Below are 17,258 nucleotides of genomic sequence, written 5' to 3'. Positions count from 1 at the left end.
AATAATATTAATAATATTATTAGTTTTTCCATTCCCACCACCCCACCTATCCAACAAAGCACTCAGCTGGCTCAGATACCATCCCTGATAGTTTCTCTCAGGTGTACATCACAGTATGGAAGGACAATCTGTAATCATTATTTCTGAATCACAGTGATCATATACAGTAATGATGTCTCTCACCGGTGGACGGTCTCCTGCAGTCCATGTGCGTGTGGTGTGTACCCATGCTGCTGTTGCTCTTCTGAGCTGGCACTGGACCTGTCAGCACCTGAAGGCTCTTCCCTCTGACCTGGAAGCAGCCGAAGGTCAGGCTGCTGAGCCGCTGGGCCTCTCCGGGTTTGGTGTGGGCTCTGACGGCCTGCTCCAGGACTGACATACAGAAATATTACATTACAACTAGAAATTGAGAAGGAAGGCTGCCAACTACCATATAAGTAAAACATTTGGAATCATTTACTCCTAAAAAGCTTTCATTATTTTAACTATTTTTCATATTTTAGAGTAATAGTGAAGACATCAAAATTATGTAATAACGTGCGATTGTGCAGACATCAAAAAGTTTAAAGAGCTCATAAATTTTTCATCTTTCTTGCATTTTATATTCTTCCACATATGACATTTGTGCCTTCAATTCCACCCACCAGTTAGGACTCCCCCAACACAACACCACCAGTACTAGGAGGGCGAAAGCTAGCACAGGCTTTCGACACTTGTGAAGCACCACCACATCTTTTTTAACTGCTGCTAATCCAACATCATTGGACAGCTGAATGCTTTTGGTGCAACTGCCAGTGCTGGCATGGGAGAATAGGGGGAAATGCCTACACACCCAGAGAGCAAGGACAATTGTGCTCTCTTAGACACCTGGCCAGAGATGGCCGTAGAATCACCAGGAATCAAGCTCACGATCTCCTGATGATATGGCCAATTTGTGTAGTTTTATGTAGCAAAAATAGTCATAATTATCGTTTACGTGACAATTTTCCAACCTCTCTTTATCCTTTAGACTTGAACAAACTGTTCTTGTTACTGTGCCTTTAAGACCTAGGGATGTAAGTGACCCCTGTACTGTATGGTACCTTATTTGAAATGCGATCTGTGCTTATAATTTCAGAGTGAATATGCCGGACTAAGGTGCTCTATACTGAATTGGTGGCTATATGTAAATACACTGGATTTCCTGACATCACAAAACTAGTGAATTAGAAATGGGCTGGTTTTATTTTGTGTATGGACCTATTTTAAAAATGAGGAAAAGTTTGGTTTTTCATGAAATTGAATATCCCAACTCTATTATCCATTTAAGATTTTTCAAAGTAGCCTCCTTTGCCTTGATGCAGTTTTTCACAGTCTTGTTATTCTCAAAATACAGACAGTGTGTAAGGCAACTTTCGCAGTTTCATGAGGCGCTTTCTGAGATGATAATTTAAAAGTGTTATTAATTTTTGTTTTGGAAATCATTTCGTAAACTGGCATCACATTTGCTATGTGTATTTGATTCATGCTGTTGGAACAAAACCTTGTGTCTCCATTTTTGTTGTTTTTCAGTTTTTGAAATGAATGGACCAACAGAAATGACCCAAAATTACTGGGCGAAAGTCTGGTTCCATTGACTTACAATACAAGTAGAGTATGTTTTTTCCTTCTTCTGTAAAGTTCTCATTTTGGAGACACAAGGCTGGGATCCAACGGAAGCGATATTCAGTTATGTGTGTCCAAATTGTGACTGGAACCATAACTAAAGTGTGGATATTGTATTGACACAAAGGGATACAAAGTTGTTCGGTAAGTTTATGTGCTTATGTAACCAAACCTTGAATCTGTCTCTTCAGTTCCAGTATCTGAGTCTCCTGCTGCTGGTTCGTTTCCCTCAGGGAGGCATTTTCTGCTTCAAACTAAATCCACAAGGAAATCAGATACAACACTGTGGCACATAGGCATGTACATACACACATATGAATGTACACACAAACCTCATTCAGCTTCCGCATCACCCACTCCTTGATCTTTGCCGCTTTCTCCTCTACAGCCTTGGCATCTTGGATTCGGCTCTGTTTCTGTAGGAGTGAAGGAGATTTAGGCCCCTGGGCAGTCACATTCATGGACATTAAGTTACTAAAGCTCAACAAATTCCTAGGATTTGTCTGAGCCTTTTGAAAATACTGAGGAGTTTTATAGATGATGCATGTCTGACTGCTACTGCAAAAATCTCCATCAAATGCTGTGAACAGTTCTAAGAAAAGAAAAAAAAAAACATGCCAGGATGAGAACCTGCTTTTAACGCATAAGTAATTGGTTATTACTGTTAAGTAACTGGTTATTGTTTAAATGAGAACTGACTGATAATCAAATCTTTGCTGAGAAAAGGCTTCAAACATTTCTAAATCCAAAAAATAAACAAGCAAATAAGGGCTTGAAATGTACTGAAAAGTAATATTGTGACTCTTTTACACAAGCAGATGTTAATGGTAATCCTGCGTTTTTAACAAACATTTAAAGGGCTTGTATCAAGGAAAATTGTCCTCCTTTTTAAATAATAAATTTGCTTAAAATTTCAATATATAGCATTCACGCTTCAAGCCACACTGTCCATACATGGAAATAAGGCTTCCAAATCAGACCGTCTGTATTTCAATGTTTTTGTGATGTCACAAAAATGAATAGATTTACATATCTCCCTATTCAGCCTTCAGCAGTTTAGCACCACCCATTCACATTGATGTTACAAGTAGTGTTTTGACCCATCCTGGTTTTTGATCGATCCTAAAACAGGGCAACCAATCAAAAAAGAGTTAATTTTCATATAGACGTTATAAAGAACAAGAACAGCCTATTTAATTCTAAAGGATGAAGAGAGGTTGAAAAATGGTCCTGAGGGAATTTAAAAAATGTGTGAGGGCCCTTTAAATGAATAAAGGATTGAACAAAGCCAGGCTGTTTTTTTTTCTTCTTCTAATTATGTGAGGAGTGTAAAAGGTACTGCCTGCTCTCTGGTGATTAGGTGAGGTACTGACCTGTTCCTCCAGCTGCTGCTCCAGGGCAGTAATGAGCTCCTCTTTCTCCTGCAGAGCAGCCTGGAGGTCCTGACAGCGTCTGAATAGCCTCAGCTCAGAGTCACTGGACTGCACATCTGCAGCCTTCAGACGCTCCTCCATCCACTGCACCTTAAATACAAACAGAACACACACAAGCAATGACTGTATATACAGCACTGACAAGAAAGGGTGGTCTCTGACTATTGCACAATGCTACACACCATACACTGTTTACCATGAACACACAAACACATGGTGAAACATAAGATACATAAACTATATTTTCAAAAGTATTCGCTTGTCTGCCTTCACACTTGAGAACTTAAGTGACATCCCATTCTTAATCCACAGGGCTTAATATGATGTTAGCCCACCCTCTGCAGCTATAACAGCTTCAAATCTTCTGTGAAGGCCTTGCATTCCATTTTTGACCATTCTTTCAGAAGCGCATTTATGAGGTCAGACACTGATGTCAGGTTGAACTCAGGACTCTGTGCAGGGCTGTCAAGGTCTTCCACACCAAACACTCGCTAATCCATGTCTTTACGGATCTTGCTTTGTGCACTGGCGCGCAGTCATGAACAGGAAGTGGCCATCCCTGAACTGTTCCCACAAAGTTGGGAGTATGAAATTGTCCAAAATCTCTTGGTCTGCTAAAGCATTAAGAGTTTCTTTCACTGAAACTAAGGGGCCGAGACCAACTCCTGAAGAACAACCCCACACCATAATACACCAAACCTCCACCAAACTTTACAGCTGACACAATACAGTCAGTCAAGTACTGTTCTCCTGGCAACCTCCTAACCCAGACTTGTCCATCGGATTGCCAGACGGAGAAGCGTGATTCATCACTCCAGAGAACACGTCTCCACTGCTCAATGGCGGCGCTTTACACCACTACATTTGACGCTTTGCATTGCACTTGGTGATGTAAGGCTTGGATGCAGCTGCTCGGACATGGAAACCCATTCCAGGAAGCTCTCTACACTGTTCTTGAGCTAATGTGAAGGACACATGAAGTTTGGAGGTCTGTAGCAATTGACTCTGCAGAAAGTTGGCTACCTCTGTACACTATGCACCTCAGCATCCACTGACCCCGCTCTGTCATTTTATGTGGCTGACCACTTTGTGGCTGTCGTTCCCAATCGCTTCCACTTTGTTATAATACCACTGTGGAATATTTAGTAGTGAGGAAATTTCACGACTGGACTTGCACAGGTGGCATCCTATCATGGTACCACACTGGAATCACTGAGCTCCTGAGAGCGACCCATTCTTTCACAAATGTGTGTAGAAGCAGTCTACAGGCCTAGGTGCTTGGTTTTATACATCTGTGGCCCTGGAAGTGTTTGGAACACCTAAATTCAATTATTTGGAAGGGTGAGTGAATACTTTTGGAAATATAGTGTCTAAGCTGCTGTCAGTGTTTACCTGTTGGTTTGCCTCACTTGCTCGCCGCTCTGCCTCCAAAACCTGTGACTCCAACTGCTGCATCTGCAAGAAAACAAACAACAAACATACTATGCATCTGTGTGTGACTTTGTGTTGGTTTTCTTTTATATTCTGGGCAAGTGTTCTGATTATGAAGGACAAACAGTGCAAAAACAGGGTTAAGCAAATTTCAAAGGACCGGTAAAATGGTCCTAATAAGGTAAATGTACTTCAAAAGCTCCAATTTCATTTTCACTGAATCTTTCTTTCTTTTTTTTACTAAAAGATAATTTTTTGGATATATATCGCTGGTGTCAGGGGGAAATCTTATACCTCCAAACCTTTACAGGCGAAGGAAAAAACATACTTTACATTTAATGTAAGTCAATGGAACCAGACTTTTTTCCAAGTCATTTTGGGCTGTTTCTATTGGTCCATTCATCATGAAAGTTACACACAATGTAACAATCAACAGGTATTTTTAAATGATGGCACACAACTGGTTTTCTTCTGACGGCAGCGATGTGTATACATATATAATACTGTTTGAAAGTTTTAGGCATCTAAGCAATTTACCTCAGCAGTGAGTTTATCACAATATACATTAGAATAAAGTCATATTCATAATTCAAATAAACATAAAAACAATAAAAAGTAACAAGAATTTCTTGGGTCCATATTTTTCCTTGACACCTTCACAGCCGCCACAGAGACTTGCTAATATCATCAATTACATCATGAGCACAATTTACTGAAACACTGATTGGTCAAACCAGGAGTTGCTTTTTAACTACATACAATACTGGGCTGCCATACTGAGTTATTTAAGTGTGCTCTCTGTAGGAGATTAACTGCGTTAACTTATTTTCACCTAGAAAATCAACAAAACCGTGTCCTGTGTTCAAACTTTTGCCCAGGACTGCAGGACTGTGGGTAACAAGGAAGTGTCCATAAGAGAGATTAACTTATGTAAATGGCTACAATTTTTAAAGGATTAGTTCACGGCCCTTCGAGTATAACAGATAACAATCAACCACCGCAAACAAAAAAAGCCTAAAACAACATGGACTCAAAAGAAAGACATTGCAGGAATTTGAACAAGCTTACAGGCAGAGTCTCTGGCTCATACTGTACATAACACTGCCAGTTTAAATCACAGTTTTCTAAACAGTCCACATGCCATGCAAATGCTGAAACCCTTCAAAATACCACACTGTGACAATATTGTGACTGTCAGCACATTCTTCCCATTCAACGTTCCTTCAGTGTCTGAATACTGTCGACTCACCACAACATCTGTGCTGTTTATTCCACCCATGCAAATTGAATTAAGACGTCTTTTATGTGTCTGGATTAAAAGAGAAAATTTTAGAATTTGCTAAATATAATGTCACATTTCTCCGTATTTAGCGCGTCCACCCTTTGCCTTTATTACAGCTAGCATTTCTTAGGGGACTCACTTTTAGTTTTTCATGAGCCATATGCAGGGATATTTTTCCACACCTCCAAAGTTCAGTCTTAGACATTGGTTGTGTTTTCTGGTTCTCACAATCCAAGCTTTAGTCTAATCCAAAGCTTAATCTATATTATATAGATATAAAGTTTCATTGTTCTAGTACAAATTTTCTTCATTTTGTCTTTTTCCTTTTCACAGTAAGGGCTTCTACAGATACCCATCCTTCCATACCCATAGCGCTGAGTTGTCTTCTCACAGTGGAATGACGGAAAGAAACAGCTGTGGATGTTTTCAGATCTGAATCATGAGTGGAGCTTGCTTTTCTCCTCTCTCTTAAAGATGAATTTTACTTACGGGAGGTTGTTTGTTTGATTTTTTGTTAAATATATTAGAATTATTCATATTTAACGGCTGTTTTGACTGGAAACGAAATAACTGAAAGGGTGGTCTCTGACATTTGCACAGTACTTACACCAAACATAATAGTTCACACACAAAAAAAAGAAAATCTCAGCTTTTGTCTGCATTCTTTGCCACACTCACACACACATATACACAAAATGATTTGACTGGGTTACTGTGACCTGCGGGTCCAGAGAGGAAGTGGACTATCCGGTCATTTATTAAGCACAATGAGTTACAAAAAATGAAAGAGAAGGAAAAGCCAAGGTCAAGGTCTATTTAGAGCTTTAATGCTGAGGTCAAAAGGCACCCACTAGTAAACATAATCTAAGTGCCATTTTGAAAGAAAAAATACTTGACAGTCTCCGTTCATCATTAATCGGACGCTCGCTCACAACCTACCACAGTGCAACAATAAAGGTAGTATCAAGCTTCTTTAATATGCTGATAATAGAAACACACTGATACACTTTGCTATGCTAAACATGGGCACTCAGAAAGCGTTTGATTATCTCCAAACTCTCTCAAAGTACAGCAATTGAGATGTTAGTCAGGGCTGCATAGGCAACAATATTGTCACACATGTTAAAAGAAACAAATCCTGTGTGAATATAAGAAACTGAATGGGTAGTCTACCCACAGACATGGAGTGAGTTTATGTTAACCCTATTGTGGTGTTCAGGTCTGTGGGACCTGAAGAACTTAAAAAAACACATTTTGAATGGCTTCACACTGAACACACGGCACACGTTTATATTATATGTGATGTTGTGGTGAATCCGCAGGGAATAATAGTGTGGAGGTGCTGTGTCCTTCACTCTGATCTCCTCCTACATGGCCTGCTGTTAGTGTGTGTGTGTGTGTGTGTGTGTGTGTCTGTGTGTGTATGTGTTTGTATATGTGTGTATGTGTGACAGTGTGGCCAACATGGACAGGCTGCTGACTGGCTACAGCTGCTAAAAGAGAGCCCTACGTTGGACACTTGCGACATTTTAAACATCTGGTATTTTACATAAATTGTTATGGCTGTATTGATTTAAAATAACAATAATGTGGTGGGTCCACCAGACCACTGAGTAACAACATGAACACCGCACATGGGTTAAACAGTACCCCAGTGTAGGCATCTGAATTACTGGGGAGAAAATTAAGTCTGCATATTTCATGCAATAAGCATTATTGTTCACACTATTTCTGTTTTTTTTTTACAGTTAAAATGACAAATTGTTCTATTGTTAGGGATGAATACTTTTTAGAGTAATTACTAGGTTGTATCTGTTGTAGTGTTTCAGTGCTACAGTGTTTCAATCTGTCCTAAAAACCTTACAACTTTCATAGCACCTGTCACGATTGGCCCCTCCCAGTCCATGTGCATTTGTTTTGGTTTGGCCCATGTGTATTTGTTTTGGTTTTTAGTCCAGCCCCCTTGTTTCAAGACTCCACCCCTGATTATTCTCACCTGTGTTTCGACCTGTGTCTTGTGAACCCTCGTTAGCCCTCTTGTATTTAAGACCTGTGTTTTCATTAGTCTAGTGCTGGTCTTTGTTTGAATCTTTGCTTGTGTTATATGCTATGTTGGATGTTCTGTACTTTTTGTTTGATTCTGATTTGTCATGTCTGCACCCCAATCTATCCGTATTGGCTCTATGACCCTGGACTGTCTCGACCCCGATTTTGGATTTGCCCTCAATAAATCTCGCTTATCTCAGCATGTGCATCCGCCTCCTCGCTCCACGTTACAGCACCAGTGCTACATGCTCAAAAAGTTGTGTAACCTCCTGTCAGGTAAAAAATAATGTGCAGCACACAAATCTGCAGCTGAATTCAACAATGTCCTACTTGTAGGGCACTCTCCCTCCCACCCTCACTCACACACAAACACTTCACACATTCCTTGGCTCAAAGTTGTGGAAAACTATCAGAGACAAGTGCTTTGGATGGATCTTTAGGTCAGAGTTCTAACACTTACGGTAAAAGGAGGTCAAAAGAGCACAAGCTGTGGTCATACAAAACACTTAGCTTTTGTCACAGTCTTTCAAGCATGGCTAGCCTCCCACACACTCTTCTGGCTGACCGTCATTACACACTGATTGAAGTTGGCCAGTAGAATGATGCGTCCTTGACCTGTCTGAATCAGATACTGTCAGATGGTCCATTGCAAAGCCTGCAATTTTCCCTGAATTCAAAGCTGATAACTTTCCTTTAAAGTGATCCTAAAGTCTGACTGTTATACCCTACACTCCTTGTTAGAGAGTGATGCATTTCTGGTGCCCACATATGTCCACAGTCACTTAGTATGTCAAATTAGAATGAGTTACTTTATGGAAAATTACTGAAGCTTAAAAAGGACAGCAGCTAAGCCTTACCGTATAAATGGCTACTTACGGTGATACCAACCGTGATTCACTCCTTTCTACTCTACTAACAATGCACGTTTCTGTATTTTGTATGCAGCGGTCAAATTCTAAATAAAAACAGAAAAAACAGGGTTTTATTTTTCCTGGCTCTTGTGATTAGATTAAATGAGAATAGATGTATTTATCTTTAAATATGTTCTTTTTAATTCTATAAACAGTATACTTTTGACTAGAGATGGCACAGATACAACTTTCTCTTTCCTGACACCTTTCCTGACAACTTTGAGTTTGTGCCAATACTGATCTGATATTTCTTTATCTACTGAGCTTTAAGGGGAACTCCACCGATTTTGCAAAACTGCTCAATCATTCAGTGGTTTAGATGCAAATAAAATCATTCAGAGTGGTCCGCCTGTCTAGAGAAATGTACAGAATTGTCCACCATCGCAGTACGTTTGAGTGCGTTTATGTGGCCTAATCCGATCCACACGTTTCTATGCACTTGAGTAATCAGATAATGGGGAAACTCCAGGTCTACATGAGTCAGACAATAATTAGATTTCTGCTTCACAACCAGCCAATAAACACACAGAAACTCAAACTCAAATAAGCTGCAACATTTTTTTTTAAATCACAGTGCCACTTTACCAGAAAATATGAACATACATCATCTAAAAAATAAAGGATATTTAAATCCCGCAAGAATGCTGCTTACTTTTTTCCAGTACAGCCGTCTGTTCCGCACATGCACAGGCTGAGAAATCCAAAGGAAATCAGAGTAACAGTTTACATGCACTGAGAAATCTGATTACTGAGCTAAAATCCAGATAGATATCTTAGTTAGATCATATATCTTAGATTTCTAGATTGGAGTTTTGTGTTTACAAGACCATTTGAATAATCAGATAACTACAGAAATCCATTTAGTCCGATTATTGAGTGCATGTAAATGCATTTGTTGATTTGTGGTAGTTTTATTATGAAATTTTTGCTGTCCTTAATGAGCTTATAAGCCACGTTAGCTCACTGGCCATTTTGGATAGCAGATAAAATGATGATATTGGTAGGTTAGACATAATGGTGTCTGGTTCCTAGTACTACAGTAGCAAACAATTTTGACTCGGTGGAGTTCCCCGTTAAAATGAACTGATTTCAATAGAAACACTTCACTTAAGATCTAAAAGTAGGCCATCATACTCAAGCTACTCAATCACTCTAATAACGCATAGGAAGAAATACACAGTGAACAATATTATACAGACTTCCAGGATAGGTTTCTTAGAAGATTCGAATGGATTCATAACACCCGTTTCAGGATTTTCTGATATCAGCCTGACACCAATATCCATCTACACTGATGCCTTCTCTACTTTAAATAATGATATTTATCAAGTGAGGATGGAAATGGGGGATGGCGGTTTCACAATGGGGGTTTCATTAAAAAATGACTAAGCCATGCCTGCCACAGTGACATTTCCTAAAGCCAGCAGCACAAGGAGTGATTTTTTTTATCACTGTTCACTGATCACTGAATATTAGAACAGCAGTTCAGCTACATTTCCGCTCTAAATTCCTTTCACTGATACAGAATCAGGTTATTTACATTAGCCTAATGTGGCGGGTATTGTATCTTACAGCTTATAAAGCATAATTTGGTGGAGTTTTCATTGTCCCTCTCAGTAAACATCAGGAAGCACACAGACATATATAGGTCACAGCGAGCTGGAACGAACACACACACACACACACACACACACACACACACACACACACACACACACACAGAATAGCTTTCCACTTCTCAGCGGGTAGGTTTACGGACAAATAAGAATGAGCCATGGGCCTCAATGTACAGATATAGAAAGCAGGCGGAACAGCAGCGTAATTACAGACTGCATTGAGTCCAGATGTGGAAGGACACAACAGCACTCAACTAGCTACTGACCGCTTTACCCACAGCTAATGACAGGAATCAAAAGATATGACTCTCACTCAATGAGAAGGCTATTACATTTGAACTGCTTTAAAGTAAATGATCATAAGACAGTAGGAGTACATTTAACCCTTTATTTGACCTTCCCTATTACACTATCAAAAGAGTGGGACTTTTAACTGGTTTCAACCAACAATTAGACCTGATCTAGGTATGAATCCGGAAACAGACCCTAGCCTAAATGACACATCCTTTATTGATATGATGCCCCTACTGTACATACAATCTGTAATACTTAAAAATATAGTAATGTGAAAAATTATTTGCACCCCAATTTCTTCTATTTTTCACACCTAATTGTTTCAGATCTTCAAACAAAATTTAATATAAAACAAAGACAACTGAAGTAAACAGAAAATAAGAGTTTTTAAATATTTAATTTATTTATTGGAGGAAAAAAACACCATACACAATAACTGGAATTGATTAGACACCCCCAGGCTTGATTACTGCCAGCCGTGTTGAATCTAAACATCATTTAAATATTTCAGCAATAAGAAATAAGGTGAAAGGTTCCAACAAGCAGCACACTGCGATCAGAAGAAATTGCAGTAGAGGTGAAAAAGTAAGTTACCAAAATGTATGGAAAGGGATCCAAAGATATATGTAAGGATCTGGGACTCCAGAACCAAGAACCACAGTGAAAGCAATTATCTCCAAATGAAGAAAACTCCGTAAAGTGCTGAATCTTCCTAGAAATGATTGGCCTACAAATTCCTTGATGATCACAGCAGCAACTAATCCAGGAAGCTGCAAAAGAACCCAGAGGAACATCTAAGGAACTGCAGGCCTCACTCACCACAAAAAATGTCAGTGCTTATGTTAATAAATAAATTAAATGATTATTTAAAAACTGTTTTCTCGTGTTCTCCTTGTCTTACATTGAGAATCTAAAAACATAAAAACATAAAACAAAAAAAAAACAGAAAATCTAAGGGGGCAAATTTTTTAAAGGCACTGTACAGTAAGCACCAAGTAAGTTGAATGTAATCCAAGTTACGTTTCTGCTGAGCACAGTACTGAGTGTTATGTCATCTTTGAAAAAGAGCATTGCACTTTTTGTCACCCTCACTTTCCTGACCACAGGCTGGACCTTTAAATACCCAAAGATCACTTTCAAACAATAGGACTGATCTCTCTGAATAGCAGACTTGTGAAAGTAAGAAAAACATTCAAGTAAACTAAATGGCCCATACTGTGATTTTATTCTCCTTTTTTTGAAATAAAAGAGTTTAAACTAGTATATTAGGCTGTTGTTTCAAAACATACTGTACCATTCACTACCCGGTCCATATGGTGCATGCATAAAAAATATCTTGCAAAAACAGTCTGTTTTAAATGTATTTTTCTTCCGTCTACAGCAGCTCCACCCATTTACGCCAAACTTATAATGACAGTTTCAGTTCTGAGTGTTTTCAATATGAGGCACAGCCAATCAGAACAGAACTCATTTGTCGTCTAACAGTTATAAAGCCAGATTAACAAAAAACAGCTTGTTTAATTCTAAGGGATAAAAAGAGGTGGGAAAGTGGTCAGTGTCACATAGTTTTGATATGACAAGATGTTGAGATGTAAATGCTAAAAACACAGTCCCCATCCACTGCGCTGAAGTAAACATGGAGAAAGTTCAGCAAAACCTGAAACAAACAACAAACTCTCAGTCGGCATGTGTGTCAATTATGCAGCTAAACATAAATGCTACGCTTCCCCTCTACATCTCTTTAAACCACCACCGCCCCACCTCTCCGGCCTCATACAGGCCTGACTGTAGTCAGCCTCTCAATTCCTAGCATTCCATGCCGGGATGCATGCGGCTTGCCCTGATGGAGCCCCGCTCAGCTGGCCAGCGCACAAAGGCCACCTCTGTGACAGCCTGCGCAACACTACAGCTACAAATTCCCCAGCATCACCCCGCATCCACGCAAAAAACCCTTCATGCACACTCACACCACAGTCTGTAGGGTGGGGAAATGGTCCAGACTCAGACAGCTGCCATAGAGTTTAAGTACAGACAAAATTCAGGCCTCAAAGTGCTTGACTGCAATGTCTTAAGCTCTGTGAGACACTCCTTTCCACTTTAATAGATAACTGTATGCAATACAGTGTCAGTAACTACAAAACTAAGTCTATGCAGTTTAAGCAAAATATACTATTACCTGCTAGCACCATTAGCCTTGTAGCTCCAGTGCGAAAGTAAAGAAACACCAAATCTTTCGACTCATCGACTGCCTATTCATTTCATCAAACTATTCTATTAATGTAGTTCAAACACTTGCAGCGAAATCTTCCACCTCTTCACTGTTTCACTAGGAGCCGCCGCATCTGGTCGTATCAAATAGGGGAATTTTTAGGGGGTGGAACATGATTTTTCTGGCTGGGCTGATTCATCAGCATGCACTTTGCAAAATGTGTTACACCCATAAATAACACCCAGTGGGAAAACACTAAGATGAACACCATAAAGTAACTATGTTATGTCTTCTGAAAGATGTTTTGAGTGAAACTGTGTTCATGGCTGAACAGCAAAGGCTGACACAATAGTAAAGTCAGTGGTAGCTTGTTTGGGTCTTCAAACAGCTTCATGATCTGTTGGCCCCGGCTCTCTGCAGCCACCACCCACACAAATGTGGAATCAATCTGGGTGTGCCAAGCAGGAAGAGGAGCGAGCGCTAACCTAGAACAGATTCCCTCAGTGCGTTGCAGCGCTCTCAGTGTATACATTTGCTAGTGGAAGTGCGTGTGCATGTCCATGTTTGGCCCTTTAAGGGGACTAAATGTCCCCAAGATGAAGGAAAACACAAACATTTTGACATTCTGGAATAAAAGAGGCTCTTATTTGAAAACATAAAATAGCTAAAAGAGTTCGTTTGGGCCTTGAGGTCAATGTTAGGATTGGTGTAGTTGTTTGGTTGGTGTAGGTGTTGTAGAAGGAACGCAAATCTGTGTTTGTGTTTTTGTGGCTTTTTTTTTTGTTGCAAAATCACAAAAATTACATATGTTTTCTTCTGCTGCTTTGTAAGAGTAGCTAGTCATAAATGTGTGCTGTTAAATGTAATGGATGCTGATTTAAGAAGGACCACAGTAGAAGCACAATGTTTTTAGGCAGTTAGTATAGGCTTTATGGGACAAAAAATATGCTTAAAACATGATAAATGAAACAAAATTCACACTAAAGCTGTTCTTATTCACTTCCACAGTGTAAGACATATTAGTCATTCAAAAATAATAATTATGCACCCTACACACTGTTACAAATGGAAAAAAAATAATTCAGCACCTACTTGTTTATGAGCAGTCGAGCTGAAAGGACAGCGAGTGCAAATGTTACGACTTACCCCATAGGTGTACTAAAATCACAACAGATGGGGGGTTACTTGTGACAGTTGCTAAAAAGTCTAGTAAACAGATGCAAACACAATTAACTCAATGCAATTCTGTGTTATGAACCTGACAAGCTTTCACACCAAAATATAGAACACTTGCATTTTTTTGATCACATCTTTTCATAACCGCTTTTATGCATTTGCTGAATCTGTGCATAAAAACAGAAAACTTCCAAGTAATTAACTATTTTGAATTTATCTTGTCATTTATATTAGGAGGCTTAGTTGTAACCCAGCATTACAACTGACCTTCCAGGTGGAGGCCATAATTTAGCTAGCCAGCTCTCACCGTAAGTTATTTGTATGCTTCAAAAAGTGCTATATTACAGTCACCAAAGGAGTGATTAAAGTAATATGCGTGAATTCTGTAACTTATACACACCATTCAGAAATTGAAAAACACTTATTATAAAGTTGCTTTTATGGTAAAAAAAAAAAAAAAACATCCTTGAAAAATATCTGTCCAATCTGCAGGTAAGGTTGCTATGAGAAAACAAGAAAATGACCAAAAGCACCGGTTTAACTAAACTAAATATCCAGTTTCATTTTACCCTGTGTTAGTTTGTGCCCTGCTCTGACCTGCCCTACATGACCTTATTGAAGAAACCTAAGCACTAGGCTCTCGCTGTGGTTGCACCATTCTGATCCAGCAGGAAGGGCAATGGGCAAGAATCAGCGAACCGAAGATGTGAAAAGTTCTGACCTGTATCTCCCCCTCCGCTATGAAAAGTGTTGCTGAATGTTGACTTCCCATATAACACGCTCTCTGTTTACAGACTCCGGCATTTCCTCCCCTGGGCATCTCAATGATTAAAGGACGGTTTATTTTCTGCTCTGCTTCCCCCCCACTGACTCCCTCTCTTTTTTCATCTTCCAGTCCTTTGTCCTCCTCCTCCTCCTCCTCTTCCTCTTCACTATTTAATTTTGTCACTTTCTCTTTCCCGATTGCTGCTCTTCTCCTGTATCCTCCTCTGATAAGCTGTCTGATTTGCCCTGTTGCTTATCTATACTGCGGAATACCAAACGACTGTTTACCAGGATCCTTAAACTGCAAAGCAAAGGTCTACTTTAAAATGGCAAAGTGATCCAGAATCTGACCTAGAACCAAGAGCAGACAAAAAAGTTTAATGTCAACAAGCACCTCAAGCATTCCTACTTAAGTACAAAGTGTTTTGCAACTTCCCTTTGTTCCCAGTGAACACAACTGTATGCTACTGTATTTTATTGTGACCTCAGTACATTGTCACTCAGCCTATTATGTTGAACATTTGTACAATTTTTTCAAGAACTACCACTAAACTAACAAACAGACATAAACTTCACAATTCAGTTCGGTGTCCTGCTCTCCACCACTAGGTTGACAATTAAAACATGGAGTTTATGCTCTGAATATAACGGTGAACATGCTGAGTGTGTTCTATATCTGGAGGAGACTGTATCAAATTTGTTTGTTTCCCAGCAACTTAAACAAAACAACAACAAAAACAGGAAACATATATTTAACAGAAAATTATACAAAGGTCTCCAAAACTAAACATAATATTCTATTTATCAGTTTTTCATGTTCAACTCTTCCCTTTGTGCACCTACTGCCACTTTAACCACAAGGAAGCTGGAAAGTCAAAAAAAAAGTGGAAAAACAGAAGTTTTCCAAACTAGAGTTCCTAATATCATGAAAAGACACAAAGACAATGAGACTTCTAACAACTGCACAAGACCTGGAAGACCACCAGCACTTCCCTCTTCAGGTAAACAGCACTTAAAGCTTTCATCTTTGAGAGAGAGGTGAAAATCAACCACTCTTATTTCAGATCTAAAAAAATCCACAGGTGTTTCTGTCCATTCTTCCACTGTGAGAAGATAACTCAATGCTGTGGGACTGAAAAGACTGAAACGACAACCATCGACCATGCATCCTCATTTGGGGACGTATAATAACATCTGGAGCTGGTGATTTGTTTTTGGTTGAAGGCATCATGAAATGCATCATGCAGCAGCTTCTGGAGATCAAGTGATTGGGAAGAAAATTTATTATACAGCAAGACAAAGACGCAAGCACAGGGATGGGAAGATAAGGATGTGAATATCAAACAAAGAAGCTTCTGGCCTTCTCAGAACAACTGTCTAGCCACCCCAGGATCTGGATCTCAACATCACTCAATGTGTTTAGGATTCCTTTGATCGTTTGAACCAGAAAATGCACCCAACTTCTAAGAATGAACTTTGGAGGTGTGGAAAAGCTTTCATTTTCAAGTAAGAGGAGAAAATGTATGCTCCACTCTTGCTTCAGATGTAAAAAAAAAACAAACAAACAAACAAAAAAAAGGATGTGTAGCTGTGAAGAAGCCCTCACTAAGAAAAGGAAATAGACAATAAAGAAGAAAATTGGCATTAGAAGTGTCAAACTTCCCATCTGAGATGTTTTATGGACGGATAAGTCTTAATATACCGGTTGCTGCTCGTATCAAATTTAAAACTCTTACAATTCCTACAAGGTGTTAACAGAGCAGGCTCCTTCCTACCTGCACCTAAAGGCTTACAGCACCGCCCGGCCGCTGCGATCCTCCAATGAACGTCGCTTAGCTTTGCCAAACATTCACACAAAGCAATCGAGACTGTTCTCATACTTGATTCCCCAATGGTGGAACAAGCTACCTTCCGCTGTCAGAGCAGGGGCGTCCCTCGCTATTTATAAGAAACTCCTGAAGACAGAGCTCTTCAGGGAGCACTTGCTCTAATCGCCTCTTGCAAATCTAACCACTACCAACCTCATCTCCTTCTTGCCCTCCTTCCCTTCTCTACCCCGCTATTACCCCTTGGCCTCCTTTAAGGACTGACTTAAAGTATGTTTGTTATATGTACCACATTATTTGTAAGTCGCTTTGGATAAAAGCGTCTGCTAAATGTAAATGTAATGTAATGTAATGTAATATGTAATTAGTATTACTTAGATTATGAGTAGTAGAGAATGCAACCAACTTCTATGACTGAACTTCGGAAGTGTTTACAAAACATTAAATACTAAAAAAGTTTATTTCTATTTAGTTGTTGTTTCTCCTGGTTCTGTTTCATATATGTGTTTCCTGAGACTGGAAATGATGGTCTCTGACTTTTGTGCAGTATTGTATACTGCAACAGACAATAACAGTACAATTACAGTATTGCAAAACAGTACCATGGAGAAAGGTCATATACAGT

General features: G+C 39.4%; 1 protein-coding gene across 4 annotated transcripts in view; it reads right to left on the bottom strand.

The window, feature by feature from the left end:
• plekhh2 (pleckstrin homology domain containing, family H (with MyTH4 domain) member 2) overlaps window positions 1-17,258 on the bottom strand; it is a 49,379-nt gene that overhangs the window by 22,865 nt on the left and 9,256 nt on the right. For 3 of the 4 annotated variants that reach the window (XM_017690608.2, XM_017690609.2, XM_017690613.2), the window contains 5 exons: window positions 4,470-4,532; window positions 3,018-3,167; window positions 1,977-2,060; window positions 1,817-1,898; window positions 184-372 (listed from right to left, as the gene is read on the bottom strand). In XM_017690608.2, the coding sequence (XP_017546097.1) occupies window positions 184-372; window positions 1,817-1,898; window positions 1,977-2,060; window positions 3,018-3,167; window positions 4,470-4,532 (568 nt within the window). Of the gene's footprint in view, window positions 1-183; window positions 373-1,816; window positions 1,899-1,976; window positions 2,061-3,017; window positions 3,168-4,469; window positions 4,533-12,833; window positions 12,956-17,258 lie in introns of those variants that run through there. The other variant, XM_017690610.2, reaches the window with a different exon arrangement.

This window comes from Pygocentrus nattereri, chromosome 5, assembly GCF_015220715.1.
Source record: "Pygocentrus nattereri isolate fPygNat1 chromosome 5, fPygNat1.pri, whole genome shotgun sequence".
In the NCBI taxonomy this organism is placed as follows: Eukaryota; Metazoa; Chordata; class Actinopteri; order Characiformes; family Serrasalmidae; genus Pygocentrus; species Pygocentrus nattereri.
This window is presented reverse-complemented; position numbering and strand designations above follow the sequence as displayed.